Source organism: Mesoplodon mirus (assembly GCF_964341445.2).
Source record: "Mesoplodon mirus genome assembly, chromosome: 13".
In the NCBI taxonomy this organism is placed as follows: Eukaryota; Metazoa; Chordata; class Mammalia; order Artiodactyla; family Ziphiidae; genus Mesoplodon; species Mesoplodon mirus.
In genome coordinates this window covers 30255940-30269929 of record NC_138989.1, presented here as the reverse complement: position 1 = coordinate 30269929, position 13990 = coordinate 30255940, and the positions used below count along the sequence as shown (strand labels likewise).

General features: G+C 51.0%; 1 protein-coding gene across 2 annotated transcripts in view; it reads left to right on the top strand.

Annotated features, from left to right (window-relative positions):
- Nucleotides 1–382: 382 nt before the first annotated feature.
- Nucleotides 383–13990, top strand: part of RAB31 (RAB31, member RAS oncogene family) — a 116389-nt gene continuing 102781 nt past the window's right edge. The window contains exon 1 of one of the 2 annotated variants that reach the window (XM_082640740.1): nucleotides 383–598. In XM_082640740.1, the coding sequence (XP_082496866.1) occupies nucleotides 560–598 (39 nt within the window). In that variant the 5' untranslated portion in view covers nucleotides 383–559. The remainder of the gene's footprint in view (nucleotides 599–13990) is intronic. The other variant, XM_082640739.1, reaches the window with a different exon arrangement.

The window sequence follows — 13990 nt, the reverse complement described above, 5'->3', positions numbered from 1 at the left end:
CTGCCCGTCCGCCCAGCCTCTGTCAAGTGCCATTTATGACTTGGAAATGCTCCCCGCAGATGGCCTGGGCTGGCATCACCCACTTTCCGGAGGGGGATGCAGTCTCCAGCCGTGGGCCTGGTTCCCCCCACCCAGCCCCCCCGCCCCGGGCGGGACGGGTCCTCTCTTCACCCCAGGGGCCTTGCAGCCGGCAGCCCGTGGGTCGGGTTCGGGCGAGGGGGAGGGGGGCTCTGCAGAGCCGGGTCCGAGGCCGCCGGCCGGCGGGTGAGAAGAGGCCCTGTGCCAGGACGCCGCAGGCCCGGGAGCTGGGGGCCGGGTGGCTGACGCCGTCGGGGGCGTTCCCAGAAGCCGGGCCGCCGAGGTTTCCCCGCAGCCCCGGGAGGAGCCGGCGGCGGCCACGTGACCCTCCGCGGCGCGGCCGGCAGCCCAGAAATAGCAGCGGCTGCGGATCCGCCCGCGGGCTGAGCGAGGGGAAGGCGGGGACCGGAGGACGCCAGCTGGCGGGGCGCGGCGCGGCTCCGGAGGATGCTGAGCCCCTGTCCGGCCCGGCCCCGAGCTCATGATGGCCATCCGGGAGCTCAAAGTCTGTCTCCTCGGGGTGAGTCCTGCGCCGCCATTCGCCGGGGACCCGGGTCCGCGCTCCCCTGGTCGGCGCGCCTCCCTCGTCCCCGCGCCCACCTTGTCCCCAGCTTTCCCTGCCCAACCCCCGTCCGTGCTCCCCCCGTGTCCCCTGCACCCCCCTCTCCCGCTCCCCCGGGCCCGCTGCCCGCCCGGCCCTACTGGGTACGGGCCCGAACCTGGTCGGGAGCTTTCTCGACTCGTCCCTCCGCCGCCGGCCCGCGTCCCCGGAGCCGCTCGGGCCGGGCGCCCGGGACCCCTCCGCGGGGACAGGAGCCGCGGCCCCCACCTCTGAGGGCTTTCTCCTTTGCCTTTAATAATTTCCTTCCGGCGGAAACTTTAAGATATTCAGCCAAGGCGCCGACTCCTTTTGCCTCCCGGGGCCAAATGGTTTATTTACTTGTTTAAAAAGAAAGCCCAACTCAGGGTGAGAAAATGCGCGAGGGGATGACCCGGCGGGAAGGTGAAGAGAGAACGGTTGGTAGAAAACCGCGGCTAGAAAACTTTTAGTGCCGCGGATAAAGGCAGGATGAGAGAGTCCTCCCCTGTCCCCACTTCCCCTCCCGAAGTGGGTCCTTCTGAGCCCGAAGAAACTTGGAAGAAGCCAGAAACAAAGACAGACACAAACACCCAAGTGGTGCGGACCTGTCAGATGGCACCGGGCAGCCCCCTGGGGACCGCCCAGGGAATTCAGATGGTGTTAAGAGTCGCCTCCTCTTGGGTGCCCATATCAAATTCCAGAATTACTTCTTTGGGAAGAGCTGGTTTGAAGCCCTGTTTTCAGCAGCTTTTGGTAGGGATGCCTAGTGTTCTGCCCATCTGGTCTCCCAAGAAAACCATTTCTGAAAAAAGCAGCAAAGGTTGGACTAACTGGTCTGTCAAGACGGATGTGCAGAAGTAGATAAAGAAGAAATAGTTCTAGGTTAGGACTGGGTTGTCCCAGACCAAGGGGCTGTCTGGACTCCCTCTAGGCTCTTCTGGAACCTGGGGCAGAACGATGCTCTTGGCTGTCTCCCCTCACTGTCCTTTGCTGGAACCCCCATTTACACTAGGTCTTCGGGTTGGCCTCGAATTCCAGGGGATCAGGCAAAGGCTTCCTCCCCCTTCCCTGTGACCCACCCCCTGCTTGCTCTGCCACGGCCTGGATTTGGATGGGATGCTGTTCTGGCCTTCCTCTGTTGACCTTTATCGGTGTTGCAGGGGTAGGTTGCACCATCTGCCAGGCTCTCTAACATAAGCCAGACATGAATTCCAGGAATCGCATGTTTTCCTTGTGAGGAATCATTTCAGCCTCAAGGAAGCCCTTCAAAGACTCAGAAGGAATGTCGGATCCCAAGGAATCAAGAGGCAGCTTTGACGTGTGTTGTGTGTGTCAGGATTGGCTTTGGGAATAAATGAAGTCGGAAGTGACTTGCCTGTCCCACCGCATGAATTATTTGCAATTTTGCTACTTAGGGGTGAGTCTGTTTCCTTCTACAAGGAACTGATCAGGTAGAAAGAGCCCTGTACCCAGAGGCAGCAAGCCTGGGTTCTCATTCTCTCCCATTCATTGCTGTGGTGTTTTGGACGAGTACCTTAGTTGCATCATCTGTGAAATGGACATAATAGCATCTTCCCTTTTAAGGCAGAGGACTATAGCAGATGATCGCCTAAGATACATGGTACCATTTCCTGCTACCCTGTGATTCCAAGCCTGGGAGATGAGAAAGCTGGAGGAACTCCCTATACTTCTTTTTGTCTTATCTCTAAGAATGGAACACACTCATTCAGTGATTTCCTGGAGACAGTGCCTCTCCTTGCTTGCTGGTCCTTTGCAGTGGCTCAGTTGGTAGGAGGTTGGGCTTGGAAGGGAAGAACGGTCCCAAAGCAGAGCAAGAAGGTGTTTCTGAGCAGATGGAGACCTTGAAGCTCCAATCCTATCACACCATATCCGTGGCCTTTTTTTTTTTTTTTTTGCGGTACGCGGGCCTCTCACTGTTGTGGCCTCTCCCGTTGCGGAGCACAGGCTCCAGATGCGCAGGCTCAGCGGCCATGGCTCACGGGCCCAGCCGCTCCGCGGCACGAACCCGTGTCCCCTGCATCGGCAGGCGGACTCTCAACCACTGCGCCACCAGGGAAGCCCCGTGGCCTTCTTTTTTTGAGAGTGGCTGTAAGTTTTAGTTTTGCTTAGGTCGGAAGACATCTTATTTGAAATCTTTGAAAGGGCCAGTGATCTTATTATCACACTGAGTAATGTGTCTTAAGTTCCCCCCGTTTGGCTGGTCCTGTCCTGGGCAAGATGTGTGTGACAGGGTATGTTCTCAGCTGCTCCTCCAAACAGGGCGATGCTCTGGGTGAGACAGCACTTGGGTGAGGCTACAGCCATTCTAACTGCTGGGTCTGCTCTCTTGATTTGGGAGAGAAGCCTGTGGATCCGCGGCTGGAAGAGGGAATCCGTGCCAAACCCAGCGTCCTCTCAAAATTTTAAGAGGCGTCCCGGCTCCTTTGTTCTTTGTGTGGGAGGCCTGTCTTTTCTGGATGAAGTCTTGCATGCAGCCAGCCCTCAGCTTCCTGTTTTTAACCATCGCCCCACCTCCCTGAAATCTCAGTCTGACCCAGGCCCTAGCAGCCATGCCCACTGTGGGCGTCACTTTCTGTTGGGCCCCGCTGAAAAGGTGATGGGAATGAGGACCACTTAGCTGCAGCCTTGCTTGCTCACTGGAGAGGCTGAGGGGCTGGTCCTTTTGTGCCTGGTGATTGTCCCTGTTCCTCAGTGATTACTTGGGAATGTGCTTCCCATTTAAGGCACATGGTTGTGTTTGGCACGGACGGTGCAAGCTTTCCTCCCTCTCAGCTGAAGCCTCCTGCTCCTCGAGGGGGTGGCGGTTCCCCACCGGAGGGTCATATTCAGAAGGTGGCAGTGGAGTGGGCCAGGTGGCCTGTACCTGTGCCTTTCAGAACCCTGATGTTAGGCGTATCTGGTCTTATTTCTTTTGGTGAGTGCTCTCAGATGGAACCACAGCCATCTGTGGAACATTCCCTGAATGCTTTGTGCTAGCGCAGGGTTTATTTAGCCTACCTGTTAGAGATTCTTGACTCTTGCTGTTTTCATGGGTGGACTTTGTCGTGTTTCTCCCAAGCCTTCGTGAGTGCCCTTTCCTGGGATAAGCTGGGCTGTCATGGAAGTGAGCCAGGCAGGAGGGTGTTGACGGGGGTCTGCGTTGGACTCTTAGGACCCATGAGTCTCATTCTTGCCAATAAAGTGCCAGTCATCCTGCTTTGTGAATCTCAGCTAGTATTATGAAACATGTCGCTTAAAAACAATTCCATTAAAAACAGCAAAGTATGTTAAGAAAAAAAAAAAAACTAACAAAAACAATATTGAGGCAGCAGCTGTTCCAACCCCAAAGGTGGAAAGCTTCCCAGTATCCATTTTTAAAACACATCACCACGTGGCAGAAAGGGAGAGGAGGGAGAGGAGGGGAAGGAGGTGGGGGGGGGGCGGGGAGAGGAGGGGGGAGGGGGAGGGAGAGAAGGAGGAAAGGATATTTGTTTTCTTTTATTATTTCCTCTGGGTGTGTACACTTAAAAACTGCTTCCGAATGGAATCCCTGAGAGATTTATATTTGGACTTTGGTTGTCTTGACGACAGTTTAGAGATCTCTGCCACTTCCTCCACAGCTGAGTGGCATGGTTAAGAGGCCACCGTCAGGGCCTTGGTGAGGCCTCTCCTCTGGCCTCTGTTAGAATCTGTTTAGTCCTTCATCACAGAGCAGTCCAGTCCCTGGGATGTGCTGTGACATGTGGGCAGTGGGGACTTGTAGCCTGTCCGGACCTTCAGGAGAAAGGGCTGTGGGACCCCCGAGGACCCATGAGGCTGCTCACAGCCAGCAGATCAGCCCGAGCTGTGGACGCCGGCACAGCCGGCTGAATGAGGGCGAGCGCTCCTTACCGTAAGTGTTCCATAAGGTTATGTGAATCGTGGGGTTCTTGTGGAAGGAACAGTGCATAGGATGGGGAGGCTCAGCCCAGGCAGCCATCAGCATTGCTGTCCAAGCCTGAGATTCTGGTAACATACTCATTTTTGAGGGGCTTCCCTGGTGGCGCAGTGCTTAAGAATCCGCCTGTCAATGCAGGGGACACAGGTTCAAACCCTGGTCCGGGAAGATCCCACATGCCGCGGAGCAACTAAGCCCGTGTGCCACAACTATTGAGCTTGCGCTCTAGAGCCCGCGAGTCACAACTACTGAGCCCATGAGCCTAGAGCCCGTGCCCTGCAACAAGAGAAGCCACCGCAATGAGAAGCCCATGCACCGCAATGAAGAGCAGCCCCCGCTCGCTGCAACTAGAGAAAGCCCGCGGGCAGCAACGAAGACCCAACGCAGCCAAAAATAAATAAATAAAAAATAAATAAAATTAAAAAAAAACACACATAGCCTTTTTTTTTCTTTCCCAGAAACTAGCATTTCTTTTTTGGGGGGAAGAGGGGAGGGGAGTGAGGGGATGCAGAGAGGCTAGGAACTTACAGTAATTCATTTCTTACCTGATTCCTCTATTAAATTGAACCCCTGTGGAAAGTGTGGTTTAGCGTTGGTGACTCTGGGATGAGAATAAATACCCACGATAGAGTGGGACGTCTCTCAGCAGGGCCCAGCGGGTAGTGACACTGAGCACCCGAGCCGGGCTGCTGGGGTCCACCAGGCCCTCGTTCCTCTTCTGCTCAGGGTCAGTATGGCCGCATCTCACCCTGAGCCCAGCGTGTGCATCAGTCATTTGTGGAGCATTTTCAAACTTCTCTGGTCCCTCCGCAGCCCTTGTCTGTAGCTCTCAGGCGTGCTGCCCCACCTCTAACGCCGCCCAGTGTCCCTGTTTCAGTGAGTGTGTTGTATCCCCCAGATCTGTGCCAAGGCTATGGCCATTGGAAAACAGAAAACTTCACATTTTAAGGTGCCAGGACATGAAAAGATTTTAAGGTCACGCATTAGAACAGGTCTTCAAATTCAGTTGTGTCCAACAGGTTAGATTAATTTCGGTGCTTCCGTGTCTGTACATATTACACTACCATTTGTCTTAGTTTTTATAATTTGTCATATGTGTTGGAAATTGGAATAGACTTTCCTTCACTCAGTTGTTCACTGATCTTCGAGCACTTCTTTCATGCCGGGAGCTTGAGCGGCTGCAGGTGGACAGGACAGCCACGATCCCTGTCTCCAAGGCACTCTGCCTTTCCCACGACATGGACACAATGACACGTGAACTAAATGACATCACCAGTATCCCTGCGACAGCGCTCACGACGGAGCCACGCCCAATAGAAGTAACAGAGTAGGATGACGATAAATATTGACTGTCATCCATCTTACCAGGTGTGAGGACAGGTGAGGGACAAAAAGGTTTTGCTCAAGGTCTGTCTTGAGTACCTGTGGTGGATAAGGTGCTGTGTCAGCTCTACTGCAGGTGGAAAGTCGGGAGGCTGGGTTCTGGTCCCGCTTGTGGTGGAGAGGCTCCTGGTTGGGCAGGTAAGACAGGAGCCAGCATCCGTGGCTGTGGTGACAAGAAGGATGCTGGAGGTGTCACGTGGTGCCATGGGAGACATGCAGGTTATGTTAAGTGCAGTGGGGGGCTGGGAACTGAGCCATCTGGAAGGCCTCCTGGCGTGGGAAGGATTTGCACAGGGCTTCAAAGGACACGTAGGGCTTGGACAGGGAAGGAAAGGTGGGTGTGGACCCCAGGACTGGGAGAGCAGGCTCTGGATCTCACGCTATTTTCTGGAAGGCTGAGGTGGTGGGAGGGAGTGGGGAGGTGATGAGCACCGCCTCCCACTCCCAGGCTGAGGGCTCTCCTGCCGACCCCACAGCCTCTAGCAGGGGGTCTTTTATTCTAACTCCCCTTTCCTGTTTTATTTTGAAAAACATCAAACTTACAAAGCAGTTGAAAGAGCAGTAGAACGAATGTCTATAGCCTTCTCACCTGGAGTCAGAAGGGAGGACTTTTTGTCATTCTTGCTTTCCTCTCTCTAGTACACAAAAAATACTGGATTTTCCCCCTGAACCATCTGAAGGTGAGTTGCAGACATTGTGACACTTCACCCCTACAGTCTTCAGTGTGTATCTTTTTTTTTTTTTTTTTTTTTTTTGCGGTACGCGGGCCTCTCACTGTTGTGGCCTCTCCCGTTGCGGAGCACAGGCTCCGGACGCGCAGGCTCAGCGGCCATGGCTCACGGGCCCAGCCGCTCTGCGGCATGTGGGATCCTCCCGGACTGGGGCACGAACCCGTGTCCCCTGCACCGGCAGGCGGACTCTCAACCACTGCGCCACCAGGGAAGCCCCAGTGTGTATCTTTTAGAGACAAGGACATTCTCCCCGCCCCCCAACTGTAACATCATCGTCTCACCTCTGACATTGAACACAGCAATAGTGTCAGTCGTATAGTTCACATCCAGGATGCAGTCAGGGATCACGTGTTACATTTGCTTCTCACAGCTGTTTCTTAACATCTCTCATCTAAAACCGTTCCTCTTTTTTTTTTCTACCACGACATTTGTGTTTTTGAAGAATCCGGCCAGTTGTCTTGTAGCAAGTCCTAGCATCTCGATTTGTCTGTTTGCTTCCTCGTTGCTTCTTATGGGTTAAGTGGTGGGAAGACAACCTAGGTGATGTTGAATGGTTGTATTTTTTTTCTGTGCTCATATGGAAATAACTCTCTCTCATTTACCTCTATGGCACTCATTCAAAAAATACTCCTGGCTTCTGTGAGCAACGGGCAGTGGTGTGTCTGAACAAAACCAAGGGCCTTGATCATGTGGGTCAGACGATTTAGCGGGGACTGAAGGTGCACAACCGAAGTCAACCTGGGGTGAGTGAGATGCTGAGCTCACCCACCTACCCATCTGCCCACCCACCTCCCACCCCCGGGGCTCCCACGACTCTTCCCGGGCTCTGGGTCCTGACTTTCCACAGAGCACTGACCACTTCCTGACAGACCACATGATTTATTTTCCCCACCTAATTGCTAAAGCTGCTGAGAGTTGCAGGTGTCCTGAGGAGTTTGTCAGCAGAAATAAAGAAAAGAAAAGCGGGATTTAACATTGGGGTCCCAGAGCGAGCTTCTCCCTGCAGAACCTTCTGTCTCGAGTCTTTTTCTGATCTATTTCCTTGCTCCTGATGCCCCAGCCCTGCTCTGAATTCTCTGGAGGTGATGACTGTGCTTCTGCTTGCTCAGGATTTAGCCTGGGCTACTCTCAGTTTCCCTAGAGGTGCCCAGATGACCCGGGTTATCAGAAAACTGGGCCCTGGAGAGGAGTGGAACCTAGGGGAGGCCACTTCCCTCCTAGTTTCTCTTCTTTGAGCAAGACTCCGGGAAGCTGGATGCCTTTGTATCAACAGTATGTGTTTTTCTGGAAGAAACAGATACCTGAATTCTTCAGAATTACTTCCTTTCTGCCCTCGTGGAATCACTGTTCTAACTAGGACCTGCAAATAAAATGCATCGTCCTAAAAAGTGCCTCTATCCCAGCCTGCCCTGGAAGGGGAGGAGAGAAAAGGGATGGAGGGAAGGAGAGGTTATGCGGGGCTGGGGGTGGTTGGAGAAGACAAGGGAAGGGGAAGGAAGTCTGTGTGAGAGAGAGAGGGAGAATGACAAGCACAGACACACACACACACACACACACACACACGCACACACATACACATACATGGGGTATCACATAGAGCTTGCCCTCTGCTGGCAGGGGAAAAGAGCAAAGCCTCCCTCCCTTTATCAAACGATTGGCCAGGGCATTTACATTTGTAGCAAGCTTAATTAAGAAAGTCTTTTTAAAAAAAAAATCTCATAGCATCAATACTACATACTTCACAGACATCTTTCATTTTGGGAGGTAAGATATTTTCTAAACTTTTCATAACAAACTTCTGAAAAGCTATTTTTTTTTCATTATCCGTGCTCATCTTAATTAGATTTTGAACCTAATGATGAGGTGGGGGAAAGGATTAAGGAGTAAAATCATGAACATCGATTTGGGTTTGAGATGGCAAAGGCCAGGGATACAGGATGGCGCCTTTAACCTTGTTCCTTTATAATGACACGTAACTGTACCAACTTGCTGATGTCCTGTTTCCTCTGGTGAGTTGGAAATCCTGCAGCTGTGAAGACAGCATCCTGCCTGCCCTCCTTCACCTCGCAGCTCACCTCCTCATGGTTTTTCTTCCTCTGTCTTTTGTTTTATGTTCAGCAGGCTCCTTTATTTTATGGTCAACAGCCCACCGTCCTGCTCCAGAGTTTTCCTGCCGTCTCTGTTCTTTCAGCCCCACATTCTTCCATTGTTTTGTTTCCTTTTTCTCTCCCTTTCTGGTCAATAAATCATCAGTCTGTCCTTTAAAGAGACACCCCGGGGCTTGGCTCTTAGAGGAAAATGTTTCTGACTCTGCTTTCCATCCCTCCCTTCCCCACTGAGTGGGGAGTGTGCTGAGCCCCAGTGCTTGACCTTTCCTCCTGCTGCCAGCGTAGACCAGAAACCCGGCCAGACTTACCCTGTGGGGAGTAACGAAGGCATTTCATGAATCTTCTTGTTTTAGTTTAAAATAAAACAACAAAAATGCGTCTGTGTAAAGTAAATGAGGATTTCACTAATGGGTCGTGTGCTGTGGGGATGAAGAGAGACCCTTACCAGGTGTGTCCATGACTGCCATGTGGGGAGGTGTAATGACTTCCCGTGGGGGTGTGGCGTCTGTCCTTGGGTTTCCAGCCCAGCAGGGCCCTTGGGCTGATAGGGTGGGAAGGGGGAGGTGAAGTAACAGCACCAGGAGACCCCTGGGATGTCACATGATGCTCAGTTGCCAGGTAAGGGTGTGGAGTTTGGGCATGGCTGGTTGCGGGGGGCGCTGTAGGTGTCTGAGGATGAGGCTGGGTGCAGAGGAGGGGCCGGGAGTGGCCCTGTTTACACCGAGCAGAGACAGGAAAAGGTTTCGAAAGGGCTCGAATGCACGTCCAAGTGGCTATGCAGGTGCGCCTGGGCCTGATTCGTGCTCATAAATAACTTATTCTTTCTCGTTTGCTTCTGTGCGTTGGTTTATTTAGTGAGCCTGCATTACTAGTGTAATTAACTTAAAACCTGAAAAAATTTACTGCAGGACCCAAGGAGATGTTTGCTGGGTAGAGATCGTTTGGTTGTTGCTGGAAATAACGGGTACACCGATAATAAAATTGGAAGGTAATTTGGACACAACATTGTAAAATCAACTATACTTCGGTTAAAAAAAAAAAAGTAAATTTGGGTTGTTATTCAGGCTCCTGTTCCATCGCCGTGGCAGGGGTGGGGGGGTCGGCAGGGGCATTCTGGGCGTGGTCAGTGGCCCCCCACAGTGGTCCATCCTTCGTCCTTTGGCTTCCCCACCCGTCCCTGATCTAGGGTTTCTCCAAATGGGTCTGGGAGAGGCGTGGGCCTGCCAATTCTGTCCTGTGGGATCTGCAGGTTGTCTGTGCCTGTTCATTTCTATGCTGCTCTTTGAAAGGTAAATAAAATTACATCTGGATCTTCCAGGTGATCCTCCTGTAACAAAACTATAGCAACTTTAATGTCCGTTAAAACTGGCCAAGGAGAGGAGAACCCAGGCAGAGTCAGCACAGATATCGCGTTGGGGCCGCGTGATGACCGAGTGGTTCCGGAGCAGGTGCCTCAGGTATTGATGGACCTGCTCCGGGGTTGGGCACAGCAGGCAGCAGAGTGGACCCACTGTCCCTGACCTCATGGAGCCTACGTCCTAGGAGTGACCGTGATCGAGGGCTCTGGGTCCCTGGTGTGACAGATGGTGATAGGTGCCCTGCAGAGAAAGCCAGGATGGGCCAGGTGGGCCCATCCCCTACTTGGAGCTGCACCTCCCCGTGCACTTGGAGGGTGCAGCTCCAAGTAGGGGCTTGAGAAAGTCCTCGCCAAGACAGCCTTTCAGTAAACACAGAGACCATGTTCTTGAGCCGGCTGGGCCCTCCTGGCAGAGGGGACCCCACGCTGGGGTGGGAGCAGCAGGCTGGCCAGTGTGGCTGGAACAGTGACCAGTGGGAAGAGGGCAGAGGTGGGGTTGGGGGCCTGTTAATTGGGGTCTCGCGGGCCGGTGTGGGAACTGTGGCGTCTCCTGGGAATCCAGCGGGAGCCATGGAAGGTTTTTGTGCAGTGACAGTGATCTGGCTCGTCCATCATGGTGGTCACCCTAGAGGCCACATGGAGGGTGGACCACTGGAGGATGCATGCAGGGGAGCCTGTGGCAGGCTGTGACCTTGGTCGTGAGCAGGGTCCCGATCGGGCTGTTTGGAAGGAAGAACTGACAAACTTTGCTGACAGATGTTGTGTGGAATGCAAGGGAAGTACCTGTCCAGGGCACAGGGTGACAGAGCACACTGACCTTGGGACTGACCACAGCCCTGAACTGTTCTTCTTCAGGGAGCAACACCATCCATCGTATTAGGTTGATGTTCATTTGAATGGCACCGGTCTGATAGTTTAATTTGTATTTAATTAATGCATTTATCTTTATTTTATAGCTCTAGAATAACAAAAACAGTTTGTGTGTACTTTTACTATTTGTATACAGTATATTTACACAACAAGTAATATCTGTGTTGGGTCCCTGGGTTGCTTTTCTCTTTAAAAGAGCTTATAGAACCTTAACAGGGCCTGAGAAGCACGGCCCTGAGAATATTTTGTAAAGAAAGACGTCTGTTTAAAAAGATGAGTTGTATTCTTTCTAGACCTCCACATCAGGTTAGGCTAATCTTAGTAAGACAACTAGTAGAATATTTTTTTTCAATAAGAATAGAAATATTTTTGAAGTTTTTGCTAAAGTTATAATTGATGTAATTTCCTGATTTGAATATGTTGCTGCAATTGGTGTGAATTGCGTTATTGCACATTTCACTCCCATCAGCCCTGTGCTTCCGTTTTGGTAATCATAGTTATTGTGTCACAGCTAACCACGTACACACCCTTATTCTTGCTTTTGAGCAGTGTAGTTACAGATGCTCTGCTGGGGTCTTCTCCTTATGTCCTTGACTTCTTTCTTATTAAAAATATCCATGGGTAAAAGAAAAACAGTAACTATGAACTCACAAGCACTGTAATCATTTGTAGTTGCCCCCAGCCCTAATCACGGCAACAGTGACAGCAGGAACAGTTGAGAAAGAACTGAAGCAAAACCTTATTCTGTTCTTTCTCAATCAAGAAAGTGCTTCAGAATGCCTTTCATGAAGAGGGATGTCTTGAAATCACTCTTAGTTTATGAGTATCCCTGTAATCAAGACAGCTGACACCTACTGAGTGTAACTCACATACCGGACACCATGCTGTTTCAGTTTTCCACTACTTTGTGACAAGCCACACCAAACTTAGTGCTTAAAGTAACAATTTATTTTTCCTTCTCACTCTTTAAAAAATAGTTCAGCAATTTGAACCAGGTTTGAAGTACTTCCCTGGAAGAAAACGGCAGGGTCCTGGCCAGGCTTGGGGAGGTGTGATGGAGGGGCCTGTATTAGCCGTGAAGAGGCAAAGTGCTGTATCAGCTGGGAGGCTGGGACACATCCAGGACACCACCATGCACGGTGACAGTGACACAGACGTCCCCTCTGTTTGCTTAGCACCTTGCAGGGGCAGCGTGGGGTCCATAAGTTGTCGCATTGAGTCCTCGGACCGCCCTGTGTGGGGGCCCCTGTCTCTGGTCTGTGGTGTGAGAGGAGCCTTGGCAGGTCCCAGGGCTGTGTGTGCGGAGCGGCCTTGAGCTTGGCTTTATCTGTTGCCCATTTTCCAGCTCATGTGCAGGAAGCCCTGATTTCCAGGCCTTTTTTCCTTCGCTCCCTCAGGGGATCCGTGTTAAGCGCTGTAACTGGGTTTAGGAAATGTCAGGTTGCAAACTGTGGTCCATCATGACGGCCCACCTGCTGGATGGCGGGCCTGCAGGTGTTAGGAGTTTCTAAGGCTGCAGTTGAACTGTCAGCGCGGCTGGACGGGCCTCTTGCCAGCAGAGCCCAGTGGATGGTGGGTCATCCTTGGGCTGGCAGACGTGGGTGCTTACTCTGGCTTTGGCACTTCCTAGCTTGATTCCCCTGGCAAATCACATAACTGCCTGGGTTCAGTTCCCTCCTTTGTAAAATGCTGGCAGTTTGCACAGACATCCCCTCTAACCCTGCCTGGCGTTTCATATTGGAATATTCTCTTACCTCTTCTTCCCCAAACCATTTTACACCCTGGGAATCTCAAGGCTTAAGAGAGTTTAAGTAGGTTCTTTCCATAAGAGAATCTCCAGTTCAGAAGTTTTCTTTACTCTGCTTAGCTAGGGGATCTGGCAAAGCATAGGTGGTAAGTAATAGCTTTTGATTTACTGTGTTATACTTCAGAATTTCATTCCTTTCATGAATTTGAACAAATTTCTAGCCTACTCTTTAAAATTTTTTTTAATAAATTTGATGGTATAAGGTGTAGGCATGTTACTTTGATACACTTATGTGTTGTAACACAATTGCCAGTGTAGTCATATAAATATTTGTCACATTGCATAATTATAGTACAATTTTTGTATTCATTATACTGTGCCTTAGATCTTTATGGCTTATGTACTACTTGTTACGAGTTTGTGCCCTGAACAATAGCAATCTTATCCCCCTGACCCCCAATCCCCTGGTCACCACCATTTTACTGTCTGTTTTTTACAGGTTTAACTTTTTTAGATTCGACATATAAGTGATATCAACCAGTACTTGTCTTTCGCTGTCTGACTTAATCTCACGTAGCATCATGTGCTCAAGGTCCATCCATGTTGTCACAGATGGGAGGATGTCTTCCTTTCTCATGGCTGAATAATACTCTGTGGTGTGTATGTATCACATCTTTTTTATCGATTCATTCGCTGATGAGCGTTTGGCTTGTTTCCATATCTGGGCTATTGTGAATAGTATTGTGGTTAACAAGGGAGTGCAGATATCTCGTTGAAATCCTGTTTTCATTTCCTTTGGGTATAAACCCAGAAATGGAATTGGTAGATCATATGGTAGCTCTATTTTTAATTTTTTGAGGAACCTCAATATTATTTTCCATAGCGTTGGACCAATTTACATTCCTGCCACAGTGCACAAGCGTTCCCTTTGCACTACATTCTCACCAGAACCTGTTGTCTTCTTGGTGATGGCCATTCTAACAGGTATAAGGTGATATCTCATGGTGATGTAACATATTCTTTACATTAAAAAAATTTTTTTTTTTTTTTAAATTTTGGCTGCACCAGTCTTAGTTGTGGTATTCAGTATCTTTAATTGTGGCATGTGGTATCTTTTCAGGTGCAGCATGCATGTGGGATCTAGTTCCCAGACCAGGGATCAAACCTGGGCCCCCTGCATAGGGAGTGCGGAGTCTTAC